This window comes from Martes martes (genome assembly GCF_963455335.1).
Source record: "Martes martes genome assembly, chromosome: 13".
NCBI lineage: Eukaryota > Metazoa > Chordata > Mammalia > Carnivora > Mustelidae > Martes > Martes martes.
Window position 1 is genome coordinate 11,329,579 of NC_137901.1, and position 23,771 is coordinate 11,353,349.

At 36.6% G+C, this 23,771-nt stretch overlaps 1 protein-coding gene across 1 annotated transcript in view; it reads right to left on the bottom strand.

Moving 5' to 3' along the window:
• Window positions 1-18,313, bottom strand: part of CDH7 (cadherin 7) — a gene marked incomplete at both ends in the record, with an annotated part of 107,815 nt that extends 89,502 nt beyond the window's left edge. The window contains one exon of the mRNA XM_080821643.1: window positions 18,104-18,313. Within this exon, the coding sequence (XP_080677769.1) occupies window positions 18,104-18,313 (210 nt within the window). The remainder of the gene's footprint in view (window positions 1-18,103) is intronic.
• Between the last annotated feature and the right edge of the window lie 5,458 nt (window positions 18,314-23,771).

Consider the following 23,771-nt stretch of genomic DNA (forward strand, 5'->3'; position numbering starts at 1 on the left):
GCAACTGAATTGTTGTAATAAATTAGCCAGATTCTAGTTAATCCAAAAGCCATTAATCAAACTGAAGTTGCTGCAAATATCAAAAAAGAACACAAATTCAACTTCCTTACTATCTACTTCTCTGTCTATATATCGAATACCTTGTTCTAGAAGAGACTTATGCGGCTCATAAAGATACTAGATACAATGAGATAGCATAAATGAAGAACAAGGGCAACATAAAATACCAAATGTGCCCCCCCAAAAAAGGGGGATTAAATAATAAGGAATCAAAAGATGCTATCAAAACTTGATAACAAGTTAAGTTCTAAGCATTCCGGAATGTCAAGGACAATCCCCCTACAGCAGGCACAGAGATGGGTTTCCTAGGACTTATTTTCTCATACTGTATTTGAACTGCAGGTCATTGTTGTTATACCAAAGAACACTTAACAGGTGCTATACAGCCAGCCAGATAATCTGAGACCCCTTTCTTCTCTGCTATCACATGCTGCTCACTCCGATCAGCCACACTGGCCACTTTTATTTCCTCAAACATATCAGCCACTCTCAGCTGAGGGTCTCTACTCTTGCTGTTTTCTGTTTGGAATTTACTTTCCCTGGGTGTCCACTGGGTTCATTCTGTAGCTTCCCTTGGACTTTGTAAAAATATTTTTAGTAAAGCTGACCACCCTTTAAAAAAATAACCTCTCTATTGATACTCTTTATTGCCCTCCCCTTGTGTATTTTTCTCTGCATGATTTATCGGTTTCTGCAACACTCTTTATTTGTATCTATTTGATTTTCCCTGTGTCCCCTACTAGGTGTGAGCTCCATTGTACCCTTGGCGTTTTACTCCATCCGCAATTTCAGCTGATACTACTGTTGCCTTACTCTGCTCAGGATTTCCATCTAAAAGACCAAACTGATAAAATATGACGTCAGACATTTGCGAGCAGTCTTGCAATGTCTCACTCAGTGATCCTCAAGGTGTTGTCTTCAGCCCACCAATGTTCTCCTGAGTGGCCAAAAGGAGATAGGTCATAATTTCCATAGAAATTTCTATACCATTAAATCGTCCATAGAAACCTTTTGCACCACTAAAGATTAGTACTATTATCTAAAAAAATTTGGTATTTATAAACTAAAGTTAGGATGCAGTTATTATTGGTGGATTCTAACTCAGCATTCAATAAGAAACATGGTTGCAATGAAACAGCACAGTATTTTTGCCAACCTCTTGTGCCATATATGCGCATGCAATTAACTGAAAATCATACCATTTTTCAGAAAGGATCTATACTGTCAGTGATGTTTTGAGCTTTTCAGAATATTCAATTATTGCTACTCATTTCATAATTATCTTACTGTTAATTCATCTTCATCACTACCAATTTACTTTTCCTCTGGTTTATTTACTTGGGGGGGATTAGTTGCCTAATAATATTAAACTGTTCATGCATTGTGCTCAAAATAGGACTCATGCATTTCCTCTTTGCTAGAGTACATACAGTGGATTTTCCATCCATATTTGTGAACTCACCTGCTCACTAAAATGTATTTGTTCTTGGTCATTCATGGACATGTGCAGAGCAGCCAACATATTGAGTCTCCTTGTCCGTCCACACCCAACACTCTGCCTTCCTGTTTCAGCTCTCATATGGTAAAATGCACTTTTCCAAGTCTATGCAATATCATATGTTCATATTTTTATGCCTTTTATTGGAGCTTTTGCTGTTTAAAATACAGCCCCCCACATCCCATGTATTGCTGAAGTGCTTGCTCTCCAGTATTAGCTAGAAGGCTAAGAAGGCTAAGGTGCCTTAGGGGGAAAAAAAAAAAAAAACTTGTGTTACTTAAGCTTTGTTAAGGCATGACTTACAGTGCCATTGGCCATGTGTTCAGTCCTAATAGATCATTGCTCATCCAACTCTCTCTTTCTCTCTCTCTAGATATATCTTTAAACAAAAACACATAAAATTATGTGTTGATGACAGGATGGAAATGTGACCAGAGCCTAACAAGAACCGAATCCTATATTTCCCCCAGGAGCAATGGCTCAGTATTTTCTACTTCAGTGTTCATGGCAATTTTATGGAATGTAATTAGCATAAGTAAGAATTAACTGAACATACAAAAACCACTCATCCAACAGAAAATTCTGTCCAGTTTAAAACTTCTGTTATCCTTAAATTCCATTTCTACCTACAGATAAAAATCAACCAACAGAATAGGACAAAGGTCCTTTGCCCTATTTAAGAAAGTAGTTCTTCCTCTTAAATGTCAGATATTAAAATGTGGTAGAAGAAGTAGGAAAAGAGGAATAGAGGGGAGAGAGAAAAGGAAGTGGGGAAAGTAAAAGTAAAAAGAGCTTGAACTGCTCATTCTATTTTGTATCTCCTTCCTTCTGAAAACATCACCTTCTAAAACGTCTGAAAGGCTGACTTGTAAACACAAAATGATTTTTTCTCCTGCAAAATCGCTCTAAACTTGTACCAAGAAACCACATTCAAATAGTACATAAAATGCTTACAGTAAAAAGTTATCATATGCACATTTGCATATATTTGCATAAAATTTATATGTATGGTCAGATTATATTAGGCTATTTTAGAGAAAAATTTTAATGTTTTATTAACCTGATTTCTTACCTAAATCAATGTTGCTCTTCTCAAGTTATTTTTTATCATCTACTAACTGTCATTGCCATAAAATTCAGCACATCTGGCATATATAAGAAAACGAATGGTTGAACAGGGCCAACTGGAGTAAAGGGTACTTAGTAGCACCATCAAATCTGAGGATTCAATGTCTATTTTCTGATAAAATGTCAATGGTGTAGCCATGAGACAGAATTAAAGCTTGGCAGATGTTCCTTCCAGAACACTGAAAGAGGCTGTCAATTTTCCCATTCTATCACATCTTAAGCGGTTCTTTGCTTGTACTTTTTTTAGCTCCACTGACTTCCAGAAAGTATTGGTGAGGGCCACTTGTGACTCAAATCGAGACCATACTAGTGCAGCTGACTCGGTATTAGAGATCTAGGGGAAAGTCCTCATATTTGCCTCTCTGCCAAAAAGGCTGTGCATAATGGAAAGCGAGTAAGGCAGTTAAGGGCATACAATTTAAGGATAAACTCATTTTCAGTTTTAGGTAAGTACAAACCCTGTCCTTTGTTTCCCTGAGAGCAAGAGCTTTCCTAAGGATGAGGCACTGAGGGCACAACATTTAAAGAGGTACTCACGCTCGGTCACATGAGTTCTGATGAGTTGAATAAAAAAAGAAAACAAAGGATGGTACATATTCTTGGGAACCAAATTAAACCAGTTTTCTCTGTGCAGGTCTATGTTATTTCCACATAATGTGCTATTGAATCAGCCCAGCACCAGTGCTTGATAAAAATGATGAACACTTAGCTATAGCATCATATGGCAGATCAGCAAAAAGTAAATACAAAGGAAAAGTTATTGACTCCCTGAAAAATACAGATTAAAATCACTGAATGGCTGCTGACACCTTTCAGTGAGATATAATCAAAAGCAAAACAAACATGAGTAAAGAATTGTTTCTCTAATCAGACATTGCTACAAATCCAACAAAAGGGACACTTGAATAGTCTTGTGTATATTTATTTTTACATTAATGTGTCATGTTTTATGTACTTATTTTTAAGTTGAATAATCACTATACTCCGGTGGTGGGCAGGAGCAGGGTATGATTTACCAGAATTCTCACATCATATGTGGCAGGGGATAAAGGAAAAAGAAATTACCCTAGGGTATGAGGTCAATCTGTAGTGAAAACTTGTGAAGCCAGAATACATATTCTTTCCACTCAACCAGATGCCTGTATTTGGATGGATAAAACATAAACTTATCCATCTGAATGGATAAACTTGCTCCAGGCTGAGAAGTGTTTCTTTTCACCTATAAGCTAGCCTCACCGCAAACATCATACAATAAGCATCCTATGAGTTTTGGGGAGGGTTTAGCATTCATTTTACCTAGAAACCTTGAGGTTTTTCATGGTCAAATTGTACAGAATTTGCCCTAAACTTCACACAGCTTTCATTTGGATGGAGTGAACAGACATGATTATTTTTGTACTTGAAAAAAAATACTTAGCGACAGAGGCATTTCCTCAGCTTTACATTGTAGAAGTCTATTTAAGGACATCCTTCTCCCTTTGAATCACATATTCTTTGGATGATTTTTTCAACATCTTGTCTTTCGTGTTTTTGTTTTCTAATTTAAAAAAAGGGGGGGGTGGGAAATAACCTCTGGCCTTCATCTTCCCTCTGGGTCTTTTTTTTAATTATATTCTAGAATACCTGCCTGCCTGAACAGACTCCTTTGCAATAGCAAGTCCTAAAAGCTAGCAGTATTTCCCAATATGAATGCTGTCTGTCCCACCTCTTGTACATTGGTGAAACTACCAGAATTGTAAAATATTTGGTTTCTCTTTATTTATCTAATAACATGAAGGGAAAAAAATACCTGTTTAAATAAATATTGAAATTATATCAAAATATTCTCTCAAAGTGTCAGAATTTTACTACTTCAAAAATGTTCTGCAAGCAGCACTAATTCCCAATCGTTAGGCTGGCGATATTTAAAAAGAGTTCCATTTTTGGAAATAAAGTGAATTAGTCAAACTCAGTTTCTGAATTCAAAACTCGATGAGTGTAGAATGCGTAAACCCAAGTAATAGGTTTGAGCCAAACTTCAGACAAAGTAAAGATGAATTTCAGACCTAAGGTACAGTCTTGAAAAAAAAAGAAAAAAAAACCTAGCAGAGATTAGCAAGCAATCTCAGTTATTTAGTTCTATTAAGCATCACTGTTATTCAGTAGAATCCTAATGATACTGGAATCTCCTGGCTCCTCGGAAACTCTCAAAACGTCATTAGCTTTCTGGATTTAGAAAACATTTGAGAATAAAGCAATCCTCTTTGTGTGTACGTGTGTGTGCTCTGCCCTTTCTACAAGTGTGTGGTTTGAAAAGATGTCTTATGTAATTTTGAATCTGACTTGATCCTGAATGTATAATATTTAAAACAACAGCCAAATCCTGAAAGCATTTTTATGGTACATATCAAAGTATTACTTATTAATAATTACCAAAAAAAGCATATGTGTTCCAAATTCTGTTCCTACCCTAATATTTTATAAATATAACTAGCAATTATTTTTCCCATCAGAAACAACTTCAAAGTTTAATAATTTACATATTTCAAAGCACTTTAGCAAATGTCACCCATTGGAGGTTCTGACTCTCTCTACCATCCCCTTGTGATAACGTAAAAGAATGAGGACCATGTGATGAATCCTGCTTAGGTTTTATCTTTGTTTTCTCCTTAGACTACAGATTGTTTTAAAAAATACATTCTTTAAAAAGTAAACACCAGTCTCAGGTTACTTACAGAAAGTAGAAATTGAAAGTAGAGTAAAAATATGCATCACTATTATTAACAATAACAGATCATCTTTAATGGATGTTTTCTATGTACCAACATGAAGCACTTTACATTTATCTACAACTGTATCACATAATGCCTATTATGAACCCATGTGAACAGAGATTAAGCTGACAGAAACATTAATTTCTAATTAAATGATGATGCTGAGATTCACACTCAGATCTTCCTGATTTATGAACCTGAGGTAGGGTTTAACAGCGAGGCTAAACTTTCCGTGCACTCGTGAAATCTACCAATTCATTACCATTCATACTAGGTAATATATCTAAACCTGACCATGAAACATACAAATGGGGGCATAATTTCCAATTCCCTATGAGAAAATAGAACAAAAACATTTCCATCCTACTCTGTAAAGCCATTACTTTTAGGGTCTAATCTTAGTTATTTTTTATTCTCTACATGTTTATCAGAAAACTGAAATATTCCTTCTATCTTTAGCACTGACCACTCCAGACAGCTCTAAAGTAACCTATCTCCTACCCTCAGCCTATTTTTTTTCTTTCTTTATTCCTTCCTCTGGGTTTATGGTAGATTTTAAAGCAGGGTCAGGCCATCTTAGGAATTACAGAGATGTCAAAATCCATGACCATGGGTCATTAGGATGGGAGAACGATCATTCAGATCAGGCCTGTCTCTCGGGCCTCACATCTTTCCAGCAGACTGTATCCTGGAAATGGTCTGAGAATTGGTGGTATCTTCAGGCACTCCCAATGACAACCCTAAGGAAATGGTGCTCACTTAGGGGCATCAGATTCAGTAGCATGAGGAAAATGCCACATCCTGGCGCCATAGCTGTGGGGAGCCTACAATCCGATAGGCTGTCTCTCTGCCTGGAATTTATGAGAGACATTGTTGTAACTCCTAAAACCAAAGAAGAATGCAGAGACTCCTCAAGGGGAAGGTACAAGAAAGCCAATATGGGCAACCCATGAGGAAGTTTTCCATGTGCTCTAGAAGGGGAGCTGCTAGGCTCCTCCTTTAACATTTTTTCTGAGGAAAACAATATTTGGAGCGATCAATGTTGGCTTTTCTAGATAATATTCAATTTTATGATAGCTTCCTTACATGTATTCACTATTTTATGATCAGATATATTTAATTTCAAACCCCAAATGTTTGTGTTGTTTTCCTCAAGAGATGATAACAATGTTATAATAATAATACTAATAATGATAAGTAATGTAGTTATGGCTTGTGTTAACAGCAGAATTCATGCCGAGGGAAATAAAAATCTCCATTTATCTTGTTTTGAAATGACTGGTTCAGTTATAAATTCGTGAAGTTTAATCCTGATTGTCATATTTTGAGACACTGAGAAACAAGCACAGATAAGTATGAGGAAAATTCTGGATATCATGTCATAAATGAAACGTTTGAGATAAAGTTAATCTTTTCACCATTATTTAAAATGGGGGGGTGCAAAATACCTGCCATCAAATATTTTATTTTTTAATGATTTATTTATTTGGGGGGCGTTCAACCGGGGGTGGGGGTCGGGGGACAGAGGAAGAGAGAGAATCTTGAGCAGACTCTGCACAGAGCATAGAGCTCAACGCAGAGCTCTGTTCCAGGACTTTGAGATCATGACCTGAGCTGAAACCTAGAATCAGATGTGTAACTGAGCCAACAGATACCCCGCTTTCGTATATTTTAAAAGCCACATATAATTTAAGTTCCTAAAAGTTAGAGTAGTCCTGAAACTATTGCTTGTTGTCCTAAAGTTCTTCTCACCACACCTCACAGGCATGTGAGTTTCCTGTGCATTTACTAGCTGCCAATCCAGTACATCCAGGCACCACGTTTGTAGTGGACTAAATCTCTTCCCGCATGAACCTCTCTCACTTTCATACTTTATTTTACGCTTTCATATTAATTCTTTCCTTTTATGCTTGCAATAGCCTTATGAGGTTAACATTGTTGTTCCTATTTTACAAGTGAATGAATGAGAAAATAAGTTATTTGCTCAGAGTCACACCACTCTCAAGTGGTACAGCCAGTACTCAACCCTGGTTCACATGACTGAAATATGTGTTTCCTTCACTATTCCTGCCCCAACTAAAATAGACGTGGGGCCACCTGATCACCCATCATAGATACTATGTAAGAATTTCCGAATTCAGAAATAGATTATAGTGAATGAGCTTTAAACCCCCAAAGAGCTCTAATATTAAAAGTAAGTTTTTAAAAAAGAATATATTATTTTACTTTTTGATGAAAATATTTGATAGTCACATAATATTTAGGCTTCCTGATTAAGGAAACATGTGATTTGCAAAAAAAAAAAATCTTTGTGATAATGCATATTTCATAACGAAAATTGCACACGATTTGTTTTTGCTAAATTCCAAGAGTGGTCATTGCTTGAAAAAAATAATAAAAAGAGCTATCCTTTGAAGTAGCTTCAACTCCTTCCTCCTCAAAGCTTCACTTTCTCCCACACATCCTTCAGCTCTGGGTAGAAAGTTAAAAATGGAGTACTGTGAAAAACTAGACTTTGTCAGTGTGCCCAGAGTTTACAGAAGAATCAAGCTTAAACATAAGCCAGAAGCCACAGAGAGCGTGAGGAGAGTAACACTAAAAAATATATGTATTGCATGAGCTTAATAATTAGAATAATAGTTCCCCATGGTTTTCATCATCAATTCCACTGTGAAATCTTAATGAGATCTGGAACAGAATGTCCCACTTCCTTGTGACCCTAACCCTGAGTCCTCATTCATTTGTATATATTTTCCACCATCAACTGGGCTCACGGCTCCAACCAATGATAGCATCAACGTGAAAAGCGGTCTTGTTTCAGATCATTACACGGCACCATTGCTCTCCCAGATTCACTAAATAGAGTGGTTATACCACAGGTGAAGGTCTACTTGCAAGTGTTACAATGATCAACCAAAAAGGTAACTTATCCTTTGCCATAAAGCTTGTATTTTTAACTTCAATGTCAAGCTTTCTCATACCATCCCATCATTTGATACTCATCTTTGTAGAAAGCACATTTCGAAGGCTGTGTGTCTGCCATACAATTCAAGGTCTTTTATTCTAGACGTGGCTCTGTATCTCTCTGCAGACTCCATGTGTGCCTGGCATGACAAATAAGCTTTCTTCATGTGCTACAGCCATGTGACAGTCCTCACCTAATTCCTTAGCAATCACTTTTAACTGTTGATAACTTCACTTTCCTTATATATAATTACATTGAATCCCAATGACAAACTCACCAGTATCTGCTTCTCCTGAATAAGCAAAATTAGTTAGCTGCCTAAATTCAGCTCTGTTATGATTCAGTTGAGAAAATTATATAAACTCTGTCAAGGATAGAGTGGGTGTGAGATACAGAACTGAGTTTCTCAAATATGTTATGAAAAAGAAAATGCTGACTTTTATTTCTTCTTCATTTCAAACCAAGTGCAGCATGTGTAATCTTTTACTCTCCACACACATTCTGCTCCAATGTGGACCCTTAAATGACTCACAAATCAGAAAAATCTAATTTAAGTAGGGTTTGACTAATTTCACTAGTGATCATCACAAATCTTTCAAACTCACATCTGTTGAGCATTATGTATGTGTTGTCCAAATCTTGATTGTGTGTTTTCAGTTAAATACCTTAAAACATGTCAGCATTTTAACTAAGAAGATAAGTAAATATTCTAAGGGAAGCATTCTTATCAGATAATTGCACACTGTTTACACACAAAACTTGCTGGGATGATGTTAATCGTTTTGGTTCTTGTAATTACCATTCCGGTAACACAGCCCCATCTTGAGAAATTAGCCTTCTTTCTGCATTTATCTTAGAGAAGACAAGGATTCTAACTTGACTAGAAAGTAGATGGCCTCGCTATACTATCTTGTTCCTTTACCCCACCCCAACACACACACAACCTTGGGGCTCTCTCTCTCTGTCTCCTTCGCTCTTCTGTTTGTGTCGTGACAGCTCTAAAGATAACTCCCAGGTTTTCGGCCTGAGAAGACCCAAGGTTGGCTGAGTCCAACATGAGTATTTTCCTGGCCATTCCTTTTCTCTACATGCCGCTTATTGGGATGTGTTCAGACCATCCCTTACACTGAAACAGAAAGCCATGAGATGCAAAAGTAAACTCTGCTGACTTAGAGCCTATAAGAGGCTCTTAGAGCTCCAGGCCTACCCAAATGTCCCATGGGCCCACAGCAGCTCCATGGGATAGTGCACTGCAGGGTGGGGCCAGCTAGTTACAAAACTCCTTTATCTCTTTTATACCCCTCTCTGGCATGGGCTACTGGTCATCCCACTTGTTTGAAAGGTATTCTTTTTCAGTTAAAACTTCTTAAGTATATTGCATATTTCATATACCAAAGATGAGAACTTTTAAAGGGTGACAGTTAAAAAAAAAAAAAAAAAAAAGGAATGAAAGTCCTAAATACTTTCTCTCCAGACTCTGAATAGTTTGTTTTTTTTTGGACACCTTTTTCTGAACATTTCAGTTCTACAGTTCATTTTTAATATTTTTGTGTCCTGGCTAAATACCATTAATCTCTGCATTATTACCTCTGCTTATTATTCTGACCATATTCAGTTTCAAGACTCGTTACATTTTAGTAAGTAGTATGAAATGATTGGAGAGCCCTGTAAATGTATTTGTTCTTTCTTGAATACATGCCATTTTAAAGGCAAAGGTTTCAAAAACTACGTTGAGAGAGCTCGGCAGTAACACAATGGAATCTGATACTTTGCAAGAAAACAAACTATTTTTGTAGCCCTAAACACCTTATTAACATTTTTCCAGAAATTTACTTCTCAGAATTGAGATAAGCATCCATATTTGCTTTCTCGCTCTTCTGAATTATAGCTCAATGATTGTTCCCTTACCTACTTATTTTACTTCCAAATGTATCAATAACCTCATTTCTAATGAGAACAGCTCCTTTCTAACTCTGAAGATTTAATCAGTATTGACCATGAAACAGAAATTTTATAGCCTCTAAAAGGGATCATTAGGAGAAATTGTCATTACTAAATCTTTTCAAACACTAAATATAATTCTATTCATTGTTTAGATTTCAACTCTCCTGTGACTATATTAAAATGTATGACATTCGATTGCACTCTCTTGAGCTACTTCTACATTAGTGAACTGAGGATCTATTATTTTCTAAAACAATGTTTATGTACAATTATAAGGTTTAAGTATTTGTGGCACACCTTCCAGTGTAAAATGGGTCATTATATTTTGTAAACAATGGAGGAAGAGCTCTTGTTGTAATTCTAGATCAGTAAACATCTTCTTGGAATCCTGGACTGTAGAGAATATTATTGCTTGGTTCAAAAAAAAAAAATCAATTTCCTTGAAACATACTAAATTGATGTGCTTTGGAGAAATAAGATCAATTACTACATAAAATTATGGACATTACCTGATGGTATCATAGATTTAAATCTGACCCACGTTTCAGACGAATCCACTCCCTTATCGCTAAAAATGGACAACGGACCATCAGCCAAGAAGCCCCCCCCAAATGAACTGTAGTATTTATTCCAATTCGTATTGACAGTTTAGCTAATTTTAGGCCTCCTTCAAGATTTCAAAACTTTCATATGTATTTTCAGCAGAAGAATCTAGCAGACAGCACCTTAACCAAGCGACAAAAGTCAGCATCACCACTAATGAGTTTATCAACATCTGTACCTCCTGACAGAATGCACTGAGAAGTGCACAGCATCCCTTCTGTGGCATCCTTGGCAAAACTACATCACCTAAAACGTCTCCATTAGAAGGAAACACGAAACTAAGCCAGATTGTAAAATTCGCTACCGAATGGTCAAGAATGACAAGGAAAGACTGAAGAGCTATCCCAGACTGGAAAAGACTAAGGAGACAAGATAAATGTAAGAGGTGATACTGGGTTGGCTCCCATCAGAAAAAGTAATTTATTGTAACAATTGGAATATGTTGAATATTATTTATTGGCAAATAAATAGTATTATACCAATGCTCATTTCCCGGTTTAAATAGCAGGTGTCATCACGTAACAATACCAGCATTTGGGGAAGCTGGGTTTGGGAACAGTACTCAGCAGCGTCTTGGAAGTCTGAATTATTGTAAAATAAAATGTCTTAAATGTTTACCTCCTTGATCTCCATTTTACAGTGTAAGGATAAAATTTTATTATGCTGTAGAGCATTGCTCGAAATGAGAAACTTGTAAGTAGAACCTAGAGTTTCTGTTTCCTGGTCTTTCTACTATATAAAATTTCCCCCAATGCAATTTTATTTATTTTTCCCCCCAATACAATTTTAAAAGACTCTGTCCTACTTTCAAAGAAAGTGATTTTTTTTTTTTTTTTGCTTTGATTTGAAGATGGTATAGAAGGATAATGAAATCACAGAGGTAAACCAGGTATCCTCATGCAACCACCTGTTCATGGATCCATGAATTAGCTCCCGGTCTTGCCTACCTCCACAGCCGGAGATAATTGGCTACTTCCCAATGTCATCTAGTTACCTGCTTGGCTTATCAAAAAGATTAAATTTTATGAAGGGGAAGAGGTGTTTTGTTTTGTTAAACTCTCCTATCTAGCACAATACCTATCATAGAATAGGTCCTTGGTAAGTATCTGGAAAAGAAAAGAGAGAGAGAAAAAAGAAGAGAGAGAACTCAAGACAGCTTTACAACATGCCAGAGAAAATTCGGGGGGATTCACATTAAGCGTATTTATACAAACTACGCTTTCTCTCTGCTGATCATAATCACTAGGACAGATAATCAATATAAATCATGCAAAATGATTAGGATGAAATTTCTTCCAATATAGTTCTTATCTATATATGCTTGAACCAGCAAAGGCTCGGTGACTGTCCTGCTATTTATCTAATTCTGTCATTTATCTTGGTGAGTTACAGAGACTGCTGCAATTTCTGCAACTCCATATCAATGAGCTCTGCTTATAAAGCTTGTCAAACAATTACAGCGCACTTACTACAGAAAGGCCCGATATCATCCTTTTAGGTTATCTCCTGCCTTTTGCACTTTAAAAACACAGCATGCGTCCAACGTGAAAACACAATGATACACAAGGAACATTACTGTAATTTTTGCTTCTCCCACCACCAAATGTACGACAAGTACAATATGTACAAACAAAAACATGTGTTAAAGATGACAGCATTTTTAAATGCCTTTGATCAACATAATCATAAAATTTAGGGCTAATCTATACTATCTAGTTTGACTGTAATTAGGCTGATAACTGTAAACTCGCTCTCCTCCATCTTAAGCTCTGTAGTCTCACCTGATACAGCCTTTGGTAATTACAACCTTCATTTCTAACCTAAGATAACTTTGAAGAGAAAATGAGCACTATTAAACTGAATTAATAGTAGGTTTTTTCATTTTAGTGGCAAAATCTAACATGTTTTAGTTCCATCTCAGTTTAAAGGAAATAAACAAAGACTCTGAATTATTGATTTCATGTGAAGAAAATGCACTTAATACTTTATAGTTACGCTGGAGTATTATAAGAACTAAAAATAACTGCCAAAGGAGTATTTCTAAAAATCTAAACTTATTTGTATCCCATAGAGCTGATCCATGTGCAAATGGCTGTTGAAGCCACAAGGGTTCCACATTTCTATCAGTAAAGAAAAAAAAAAAGAACAAGAGTTTTCTGAATTCACTCTGGTTATAAAAATAGTATAAAAATGGGTTTTCCATATAAACAGAAAGAAAACAAACTATTCGCTTTCTTCTAAGACTGGAGCCAACTTTAAGTAATCTACATATTTGTAGGATACTTTTGCATTTTTCCCCTCCCAAATCTACAAAATAAAAATATTACCATGATGAAAATGCTCCTCCCTAAGGAATTAATATTTGTGATTATCTTCTTTTTGTGTATTTAATATAAATTTGCCCAGCTAAGGAATCTAATTCAGAACTCAATTTTCAAACACAACCAATTTTCAAGTTGAAAATTTCTGGGGGTACCTGGGTGGCTCAGTGGGTTCAGTGTCTGCCTTCAGCTCAGGTCATGATCCCGGGGTCCTGGGATCAGGTCCCATATTGGGCTCCCTGCTCAGGTGGGAGCCGGCTTCTCCCTCTCTCTATGCCCCTCCCCCCATTTGTGTTCTTTCTCCCTTTCTCTACCTCTCATAAATAAATAAAATCCTTTTTTTAAAAAAGGAGAAAATTTCTGGAAGACTGAGCATAGCTTCAGTTATCAGGAGACAGAGAATGTCTTGGTAGGACATATTGCTGAGATGTAATTAAATGCATTGAAAATGCTCACCAACACTTTCCAGCAAGCTTAAACTTTTTATTTTTTTTTCCATCAAGCTTAGATTTAAAGCAGAATGAATCCCACACTGCATTTCTATATATTTGATTTCGACTGGGGTAACAGGTATAAATTCTCCCTGAATGAGGAGGGAAGAAAGGGGAGTAGCAGAAAAGGCAAGAGTGATGTTAACCGCCAGCGAAGCAGACCACGCGAGAGGCAGGAAGCACACATTTCAGTGAAAGTAACAGCCCAGAGCGCAGGGATCAGCGGGCGGCCCATTCTGGTAGGAGAGATGAAAAACACTTAATACCTGGGACAGAGGCCCTGTGCTTCTGTAGACAATTTCTTTTTTTTTTTTTTTTTTTTTTTTGGTCAGATGGTTAGGGAACGCTAAGTGAGAAATGCCAACGTGAGGAAAAGACTGATCTAGGAAAGTGCATTGTGATGCAATGAGATGCCTAGAAGCGGCTACTTCCTGTAGACCTCAAATGGCCAATGCAGGAGGCATTAAGTCATAAAGGGAAAAGCAAGGACTCTCCGCCTCATTCTCCCTGTAAAAGGACAAGAAAACAGGCATGGTGGTAATTAAGAAATACTCTTAGGGAATGGTGCGCTATTACTCTTTAAAACGGTACTCTGCACGGCATGGTGACTATAGTTCATAATCTTCTACTGCCTGTCTGAAAAGTCCCAAGGGAAGAGACCTTAAAAAGTCCTCATCGCAAGAAAAAATCGTAAAAATCTGAGTGTAAGGTGACAGACATGGACTAGGCTTATTGCAGTGAACATTTCACCATATATACAAATATTGAACCATTATGTTGTACGCCTAAAACCAATACAATGTTACATATCAATTATGCCTCAATTAAAAAAAAAGTTCTGCCACAGTAATCTTTAGTGATGATTTCCTTAAGTGTGTATGTTTCGATTCAGCAGTTTATTAGTTGATATCGTTAGAATAAGGTCGGATGCTCATGATAAATGTCAGATTCTAACATAGCCCAGAAGTGCATACCATGAAGTTCTCTTGGTGGGGTTCTAGAAGACCTCCTGGCCCCCTTCAACAGACTGTTCTGCTTTGATCTTAACTTATTATGTTAGACAACCCTAGTAAATTGGCTAAAATTAAAAAAAAAAAATTGGCTAAAACAGTAAGGGCACAGCATCTTCTGGCCTCATTATCTCCAACATCCTAAAGATCATATTTTATTTACTGTACCGTCATTTAACTGATCTTTTTGCCCACCAGCCATAAATATGATCTCCAAATTCAAAGGTCTTAAAAATTGCAGGTGTCACTTTTCTGACATTAGAATTCAAGATAGAATCATCTGCTTCCTAATCATATTTTTGCCATAGTCTAATCACCTACAGATAAAAATATGCTGTATTTCTAAGCACACTCAGCGCAGACCATTCTCCTAAGTAACTACAATAAGTTTAAATACTACTTAGTACATAAAATAATGCCTGTTTTCACCTGAAGGATCACAAATACAACATTGGACATATAACACAACAGATTATCCATATGTGGTCATCTTACAAATATGTAGTAAAGTAGATAAACAGAATGAATAGATTAAATGTATGCATGCTCTGAATATTTTGATCTCATCTATTCTAAGAGACTTGAATTATGGGTATCATTGTTCCCATTTTAGAGATGAGGAAACTAAATTTTAGTAATATTTCATAATTTAACCCAAATTCCACAACTAGTAGGAAGTGGTAGAATCCACAATTGCAGTCAATTTAACATACACTGTAATATCCATTATGTGATCAAATTAAGCTCTCAAGTTTACCAAGGACATTATACATGTTTTTCAAATTAAATGACTGGATTTTTTCAGGAAGACTAGGAGTCCAGCCATCTAATTAGTACAGGTTTAAATACATGTCTGTAAAAAGTAATGATTGCTTTCCTTCTTTCCTTTCCATGAACATCTGCCTCTCCATTTTTCCACATCTTCATCTAAAACTTTTTTTCTTTTTCTAGGTCTTGCGAACACTTTAAAAAAGGAAAATACATTTATTCTACATAGCCCAAGTGACTGAAAATGTAGTGAGGTCAAAGTCATTATTGTAACTCCTTATTCAGACTGCCAACCTAAGGAGAATCATTTCATCATCTCATATATACAATCTAAAGTATTCAAGTTCTCTGCCAGTTCCTTCCAAGCAAATGTAAATTGCTCCTTTGAAGCCTTTTGTGTCTATAAATTCCCTCTCGGTCTCAAAATTATTTTACTGTCCTTTTTCTGGACTTGTATGTTTTTGTCTATCAAGGCTTTGTTTTTTGTTTTGTTTCGTTTTTAACCTCTTTACCATCTTGGACATTCTTTTACTGTGAATGACAGTATTGAACTCCCAATACACAGCCTGCCAAGAGATAAGCACAAACTTGTTTCCTGCCACATAAAATCTACAAAGCGATGGTCTCTAATTGAAAGGAAAGCACAGAATATCTCTTTTACTAATCAAGAAACCACAGAATTTCTCTTAGAAAAATAACAACAGCCTGGCCCGGTAACTTTATATGCATTTGGAATTTAAGTCACCTAGGGATATGCATTTTTGTAATTCTAAATGGCCTTAGAGGGATTATTCCAAGCATTCTCAATTATGATGGGAAAACTTTAAAATTGAAAATAAGGGTGTTTTTAAAATTTTAATTATGGTTATTTCAAAATGCCAACGTCATTCGGGCAACTCCACTTAAAACTAAATTAACGGGAATATTCCAGTGGCCTTTAGAAAACTTTACATTCCCATAAAAGTGTGATCTCACCCAATAACTACTGACTCTATGAATTCGTTGAATATTATATACCTATCTATTGAAAAAAAAAGTTTGATGATACTGTTAAATATGTATTAAAAATGAGGGCCAGATTCCTAGTTAATAACACTGTGTAATGATTATTGCTCTCACTTTGTTGACAAGAAAATGAATGAGAGAGATTGAGGGAGCACCGCACAGAAATGCACAGTCTATGTGATGGTACTATTGATAAAGGTACAATGGCTATAAAAAATATACACACAAAAACCCTTGTGTACTTATATATATATCCTTTCCTGGGGCAGAAAATGCTACCACTGGGCCACAAAAACATCGTAATCCACACCCTAGAAACTCTACTGGTTCAGGTCCCCTTTGTTTATAATACAGTTATAATGTAGTTGTATTATAATACAACTATTTATAATACAGAATCAGTCAGTATTTGTAAACTATAGGAACATCAAAGGAATATAATAATAAAGATTACTTTGACTTCTGTAGATACCCATCAACAAAAACAGATTTTTCACTCCTCCTTAAGATGTATTCAAATGAAACAATGACCCATAGAATAAATAGCAAAGATTCTTCAGGCATTCAAAGTGGAAAATTCACTCATGGATAAATGCACCAGTTTGCTGTGTTTCATTTTATCAGGAAGAGAAGCATAACACTGACCAAGGGAAGAGTAGAACTCGCCGGCGCGTGCTACTTAGAAACTCTTTACCAGTACTCGGTGCCAAACTGAGAAATTTGGGAAAAGTCTTTACATAATCAAACCTGAAGTAGATTAAAGACTGGGAACATGATACGAGGATGGTAAGGCTATGCTCTTTAAAAGACCCTTCAGTGCAGAAAGCACTAGAGTGGAAATCCCCCGCCCAAATATTCAGACAGAAAGAAGCTGTGAAAGAAAAAAAAAAAATCCAATTGGCCCCCAAACGTGCACCACCAACTGCCCACTTTCGGTCTGATATCAATTAGAAACTGACTTCCGTTACCGTTCATTTTTAACCAAAAGGAAAATCTGAAAACAACAACAAAAAAACAAAAAACGAATCCATCAAAACAAGACCAAGACCACCACTAAGAAAAGCGGGTCAGAATTGCTCATAACTGAGGGACGATAGGCTCGATAATTTCACTTGGCAGTCTTTAAGTTGCAAGTATCAGAAAAGGATAAATAAGCATAAAGTTAGTATGTGCATCATTTAAATAGTACTCCCCCCCAAAAAAATAAAGAAGCTAAAAAATCAACTGCCTAAATGTACCCACTACTCTTCATTTTAGTGAGTACTCTTGTTCTAATTTTGAAAATAAAAGTTTTACTAATTTGCCATAATCACGGTAAACGAAGCATCTGTAGACTCCTCCTCTCTTTCTAGAAATAAACATCACTCCCTAAGTTATGGCTTCAATGTATGGAGAGCAATCTGGACTATAATTTCAGACCGGTTAGTGCCAAAAACTTCATGAACTATTTCACAGGAGTAATCGTTATGTTCTCCCCAAAGCAAAAACAGCAGTTCTCCATCCAACCACAAACATTCACAATAATCATTTGTGACTTTGAAAGGCCAAATGCCCTACCTTTCCTACATAGAGAGGGTCTGAACCCATGTATTCCTCCAGCACAAAGAACTGATTCCACACCCAGCTGCGCTTGGTTCGGGACCTCCCTGATTGGAAATAGGGCTTTGATCCGGACCTGGAGAGCTCTGCTTGACTCATCCCAGAGAAACACAGGAAAAGCGCTATTAGCTGCAGAAAATGGCAGAACTCCACTTTGCCCAACTTCATCTTTTTTTTTTCTTTCTTTTTCCTGTGTAAGAAAAAAACCTTGACAAGAGAAAAGGCACAGTTCCAGTTGGCTTAGGAGCTCTTGCCTCCGGCAGGGTGTCAGCTGGGAGTCCAGAGATAATAATTTGCAGAGTGTTCGATTGCGAGGGGTCACCACTGCTGAATAACCTTCGCCAAAGAATGGTGTAATAGGTACCTAGCAGAACAAAAAGAAGAGCTAGTGTCAGCAACCAAAACGCATCATAACTTTTAACTTTCCTTTACGAACTTGCTATTGATTTTCCCAAGATATCATTATTTGCATAATCATTAAATTATTAATTACAAACTTATACATTTACAATAACTGTTGCCACATGTATAGATCACGAATACTGCTGGGGCAGAATTATCCTCATTCCATAACACAATCTTAAAACTTTGTGTTTCTTCTAGGCATTCTACTTGAACATATGGTTTACTTAATACAAATGGAGCGACATCAGTTAAAAAATCATTTTAATGCTAGCCTTTATTATTTTTTTCCTTTATATTACAGTCAGTTGCATTCATTGGTATTAGAATATGAAAGCAAAGCAGCTCAAAGCAGGGATTTAACCAAATGGGAAGGACATATGCCGGTTTAAATCTCTTCTGTGAAACTGTAAAGAGAAATAAAGAAGTATGAGGTGATTCAAAACCGGTTGATTGATTCTGAGTCACAGAACACCAGCTGTTTTGATGTGTTCTGATTTGATTGTGATCAGCTGCAAAGCTCAGCAGTTTCCATTTTCCACCCTTCAAACCTATTGTCATGTCTCCTCTGTAGCATGCTGTCAGGTCACACTCTGGCTCAAATACCTATTGAACGTCTTACAGTATGGCTCGTGCATAGTAGGGCCTCCTTCCCTAAGTATACGGAATTGAATAGATCACTAGAGAGGTGTGAAAACTCAACCGTATTTGTGAGCCCCGTTAACTCTGAGTGTGCACCCAGAATGCTTCAGCAGCAGCACGAAAACAAAACAACTTTTATTCCAAAGTACATATTTCAGTACAGAATTGTTTATGCAAGAGATATAAAACCAGTTACAAAACAAACTTCCAAACATACCCCAAGACACAGAGGAATAAGAACTTATGGCAAGAATCTTGCTGAGATCACTATGCTGTACTTAGGTTTATAAATTCATTTGACTATAACTAAATCAACAATAGTATAATTAAGGTGAGAGTTCACATTTGCTCTTTTGGGGGGTAGTGGTGGCAAAATACAGTTTTAAGGACATGAAGCCAAAAGATAGTTCCCTATCAAAGCAGCAAATAAACTGTCTTTATATTATTAGCTTTCTCATCTTCCTACCTGTCTCTCCTGTAACACAAGTGTGACTCATTAGACGATTTCTGACAGTAAAGTTGCTTATGGAAAATGCCTTATCTAATAGAAGAAAAATGAAATGTATTAAACATGTTAAAATAGTCAGCACAACTGTTAAAAAACAGGTTGCACTGACTTTGAGCTCTGTTCAAATGAACATATACATGTTAAAAATATCCCTATCAAGTTCTGAAATTCCAGAGGGCATTCCAGAATAATCCAATGTGCAGCTGATTGGTATATGCTGAGAACCACCAGAACAGTAAACTGTTATTGGAGCATATTACTGCAGTCTGTGCAATGAACACCTTCTTCTAAAATCCAAATCTCTTATCTAAGCATCTAAAATGAATTTGGTCCATTTGGAAATCACTCTGGAAGGATTAGTTGTTCTAAGACTTAGAATCATAAACAAGGAGTAACTTGCGGTCATATCTTTGTGTTCCAATGTAGGCTCCTCCATTAGGTTGAAAGTTAATTGCAGGGAGATCTGAGCTAACCCACCTCAGAAGTGAGTTAAAGAAGTTAAAGGCAAGTAGGTGCTTAGACTGGGAAACAGAGGGTAGTGTAGACTAGTCTATAATGAGCTAGGAGTCATGGCCAGGAGCTTACAATGAGTGGCCTTTGTAGGAATGGCTGACAGCCTGTGGAGGGCCAGGATCATGGGTTCCCTTCATGTCAGTGGCAAATCACGTTCCCAGGGGATCGAGAGGGACGACTTAAAGTTGTGGACTGTCTAGCATGTGAGACCTGTGGCCAAAGAACATTTCAGTTTCACGGTTCTACTTCCTCAAAAGAGAATGTGTTTTCTTATAAAAACAAGTAAATAAATACTTTGGTCCCTAAGACAATTTTTTTTTTTAAATGTGCTATAGTTATATTAGTTAAGCTACTTAATGGTTCAGGTGAACTTGGTAACATTGTTACACGATGAAATGCATCCAACTTCTAAGAAACAAAGTAACAAATGATATTTTGGAATTCAAAATTTGGGGAGTTACCAAAATTATACACTAGGAAAAACTGTAGGTACCTGCATCAGGTAAAGATTCAAATGCTGACTCTGTCCTGTCTTAGCTATGCACTCTTGGACATGCGACTTAAATTCTAATATAAGTTCCAGAGATGAAGCCTTAACCTCTAACTTACAAAGCAAAGATGGTAATAATTGTATCTACTTTGTAGGATTAAATAAGCAAATCATAAGGATGATGCCTGACACAATTCAAAGCCCTAAATTTTTTTTAAAAGATGATAGGGCTATTATCATGATATTTTCTAGTTATCTTGAAGTTAGTTTGTGATGTTTTCATTTTAAAATTACTTACAGGAAAACGTTTTAGACAACTTACACTGAATGAAAACATTCTTGGTAGTTCCAGTCTGTGTCAGAGAACTATACGGATCATGAACCCAAAATCCTAGATGAATATAAACAATGGCACCAAATTATTAAAAAAAAAAAAATGTAATACTTTCTTTCCTAAAGGCATGTCTTCTGTGATTTTTTAATTAAAATATTATTTATTTATTTGATAGAGAGAGAGACATCAAGAGAGGGAACACAAGCAGGAGGAGTGGGAGAGGGAGAAGCAGGCTCCCTGCTAAGCAGAGAGCCCGATGTGGGGCTCAATCCCAGGACCCTGGGATCATAACCCGAGCTGAAGGCAGACACTTAATGACTGAGCCACCAAGACACCCCAAGTCCTCTCTGATTTTTATAAGTCAAAGACTGGCATCAGAATTGGAGTAATTTGAATTCACTCAAAATGTTCACTAATAAGAAAAAGAAATATAATCTGGACCGGGAATAGGATCAGTGGGGTCTTTGCTCTAAAACCTCCTTCATTTGCTATATGACCTTGGATCCTTCTGGGATTTCATTTTCCACACTTGCAAAATGAGAGAAATGAGCTAAATTTAAAAATCATATTTTTATATATGTAACTTCTCTGTTTTGACAATTACACAGAATTGGTTTTGTTGGCTTTTTTAGACTGTAAAAAAGTGCACATTGTTAATGACTAAAGGGTAGAGCGATTTAAGAAAGTCATAGGGATGTAAAAGAAGCATTTTTCACATTTATAAAATTCAGCATGAATTTTAACATGAGATGTTTAAATTAGACTTGCCTCTTGAAGACCCTTTCTCTTCCATATGAAACTGTGAAGTTATCAAACCAGCCAGAACATAGAAGTCAGACACAGAACACGCTATGGATTACTTTGCAGTCACTGAGTTAATGTTTGTGAAAGAGACCAGAGAGTTTTGTACTTTCCTGTTTAAATGAAGTGTTTTAAAAGCAGCTATTATCAACATTGACCTTGATAAATAGGCATGTCCATGCTGTCTTTGTATCACAGTATCTAGAACAGAAGCAGACACACAATTGACCTTTGGAACACATTTACAAAAGGTTTCTTTGCATTATGCGTATTATTTTCTTTTAATATGGTAAGTTAACCATGTAAATCAATATATAAATTCCTTGGTAGCTCTACCATGTTTTATGGGAGACAATCCCTTTGAAAAAAAAAATCCCATTATATTTCTCTGCAGTATTTGAAGTACTTGCCAGGCTCTTGAGCCAAATTTTCTTTACCTTTCTTGAAGGCCTATGAGTGTACAAGGATATTTTAACTGGCCTTGTGTACATTATTGGAGGATAAAATTCTCTTTTATGTGGCAGATAAATGATCCCATAATGCCTATTGTAGAAAGCACTTAGAAAATCAGAAATTCATGTGTGAATGACTGTGACTGAAGTAGGGGGGTTTTATATGTGTTCATCATCATTTTTGATAGTAACTATCAACTATCCGCTGGAAATGAACACCTGATAGAACAGGAGGGAGTCCCAGGGCAGGTGGCCCTTCCCCAAACCCTTGCTTTCCTTCACAAGCGGATCTGTTTCCAAGGTAAAGACCGGTACAACAGTTCGACCGGACTCATCCTGACCTGAACTGAGTGTGAAAGAAATGAAGGGCCCTGACGCATTATGAAAAACCTTAAGTTATCTGTGGTCTTCAAAGAGAAGTCATCAGAACGGGAACTTGAGATTTCCTACCACAAGTCGGCTTCCTATCTTCCCGAAGATGTCCACACATATCAAGTCACCATGATAACACTCTTCTCCATATAGATTAACTTGAGCACACAATCAATCACAATTGTCATTTTTTTCACAATGAGTTAAATACTGACTCACAAATCTGGGCCCCACACCCAAGCCCTGCACCCTTCCCTGCTAGGCTCCCACATTGCTTATCCTCTCTCTTCCTTCTGCCTCCTGAGTTTTATAGAAAGGCGTTAATAAGGGGAAAGTTACATTAGAAACAAGCAGAGACCCCTGCACCCAAATGGTGTCATGTGTCCCTGTGTCCCCTGTGGGAAAGCTTAAGGGTGTGAACCACTGTAGGTCTGGAGAGCTGACCTGTTCACTATTGCTGGCTCAGAAAAAAAGACAGTACAGAACAACGACGTGTTGGTAGACAGCTTAGGTAACTTCTACAGATTTAAGTCAACTTCTAGACAGTTACAAATATGTAGCATTATACTTTGGGGAGAAAAACAACAGGAATGTGTTCTGAGGAGAAAAGAACTGAACAGGAGCCAACCAGATGTTTGAAAGACTGTGGTGGCTGCTACTGGATTAATAACCTAAAATTTAAAAATACATATCCTATATATCTGAGTGAGACTTAAAAAAGTTCTTTCTCTGATATCTTAAAGCTAAAGTTTGTAGGGAATCAATCCCATTTACAACTGAACCGAAAACCATCATCTACGTAGGAATAAATCTAAGAAGTGAAAGACCTGTATTCTGAAAACTATGAAACACTGATGAAAAGAAATTGAAGATGACAAAAAGAAATGGAAAAACATTCCATGCTCAGGGATTAGAAGAAAAATATTGTTAAAATGTCTGCACTACCCAAAGCAATCTACAAACACATTGAATGCAATCCCTATCAAAAAATAAAACTTGTGTTTTTAAACATAAAACTTTTTTTTTTTTTTGCCGAACTAAAGATTCACGAAAATCACAGCTAATACTGTGATCAGCACAACACACCTTAGTCCAGAGAATACAAAATGAAC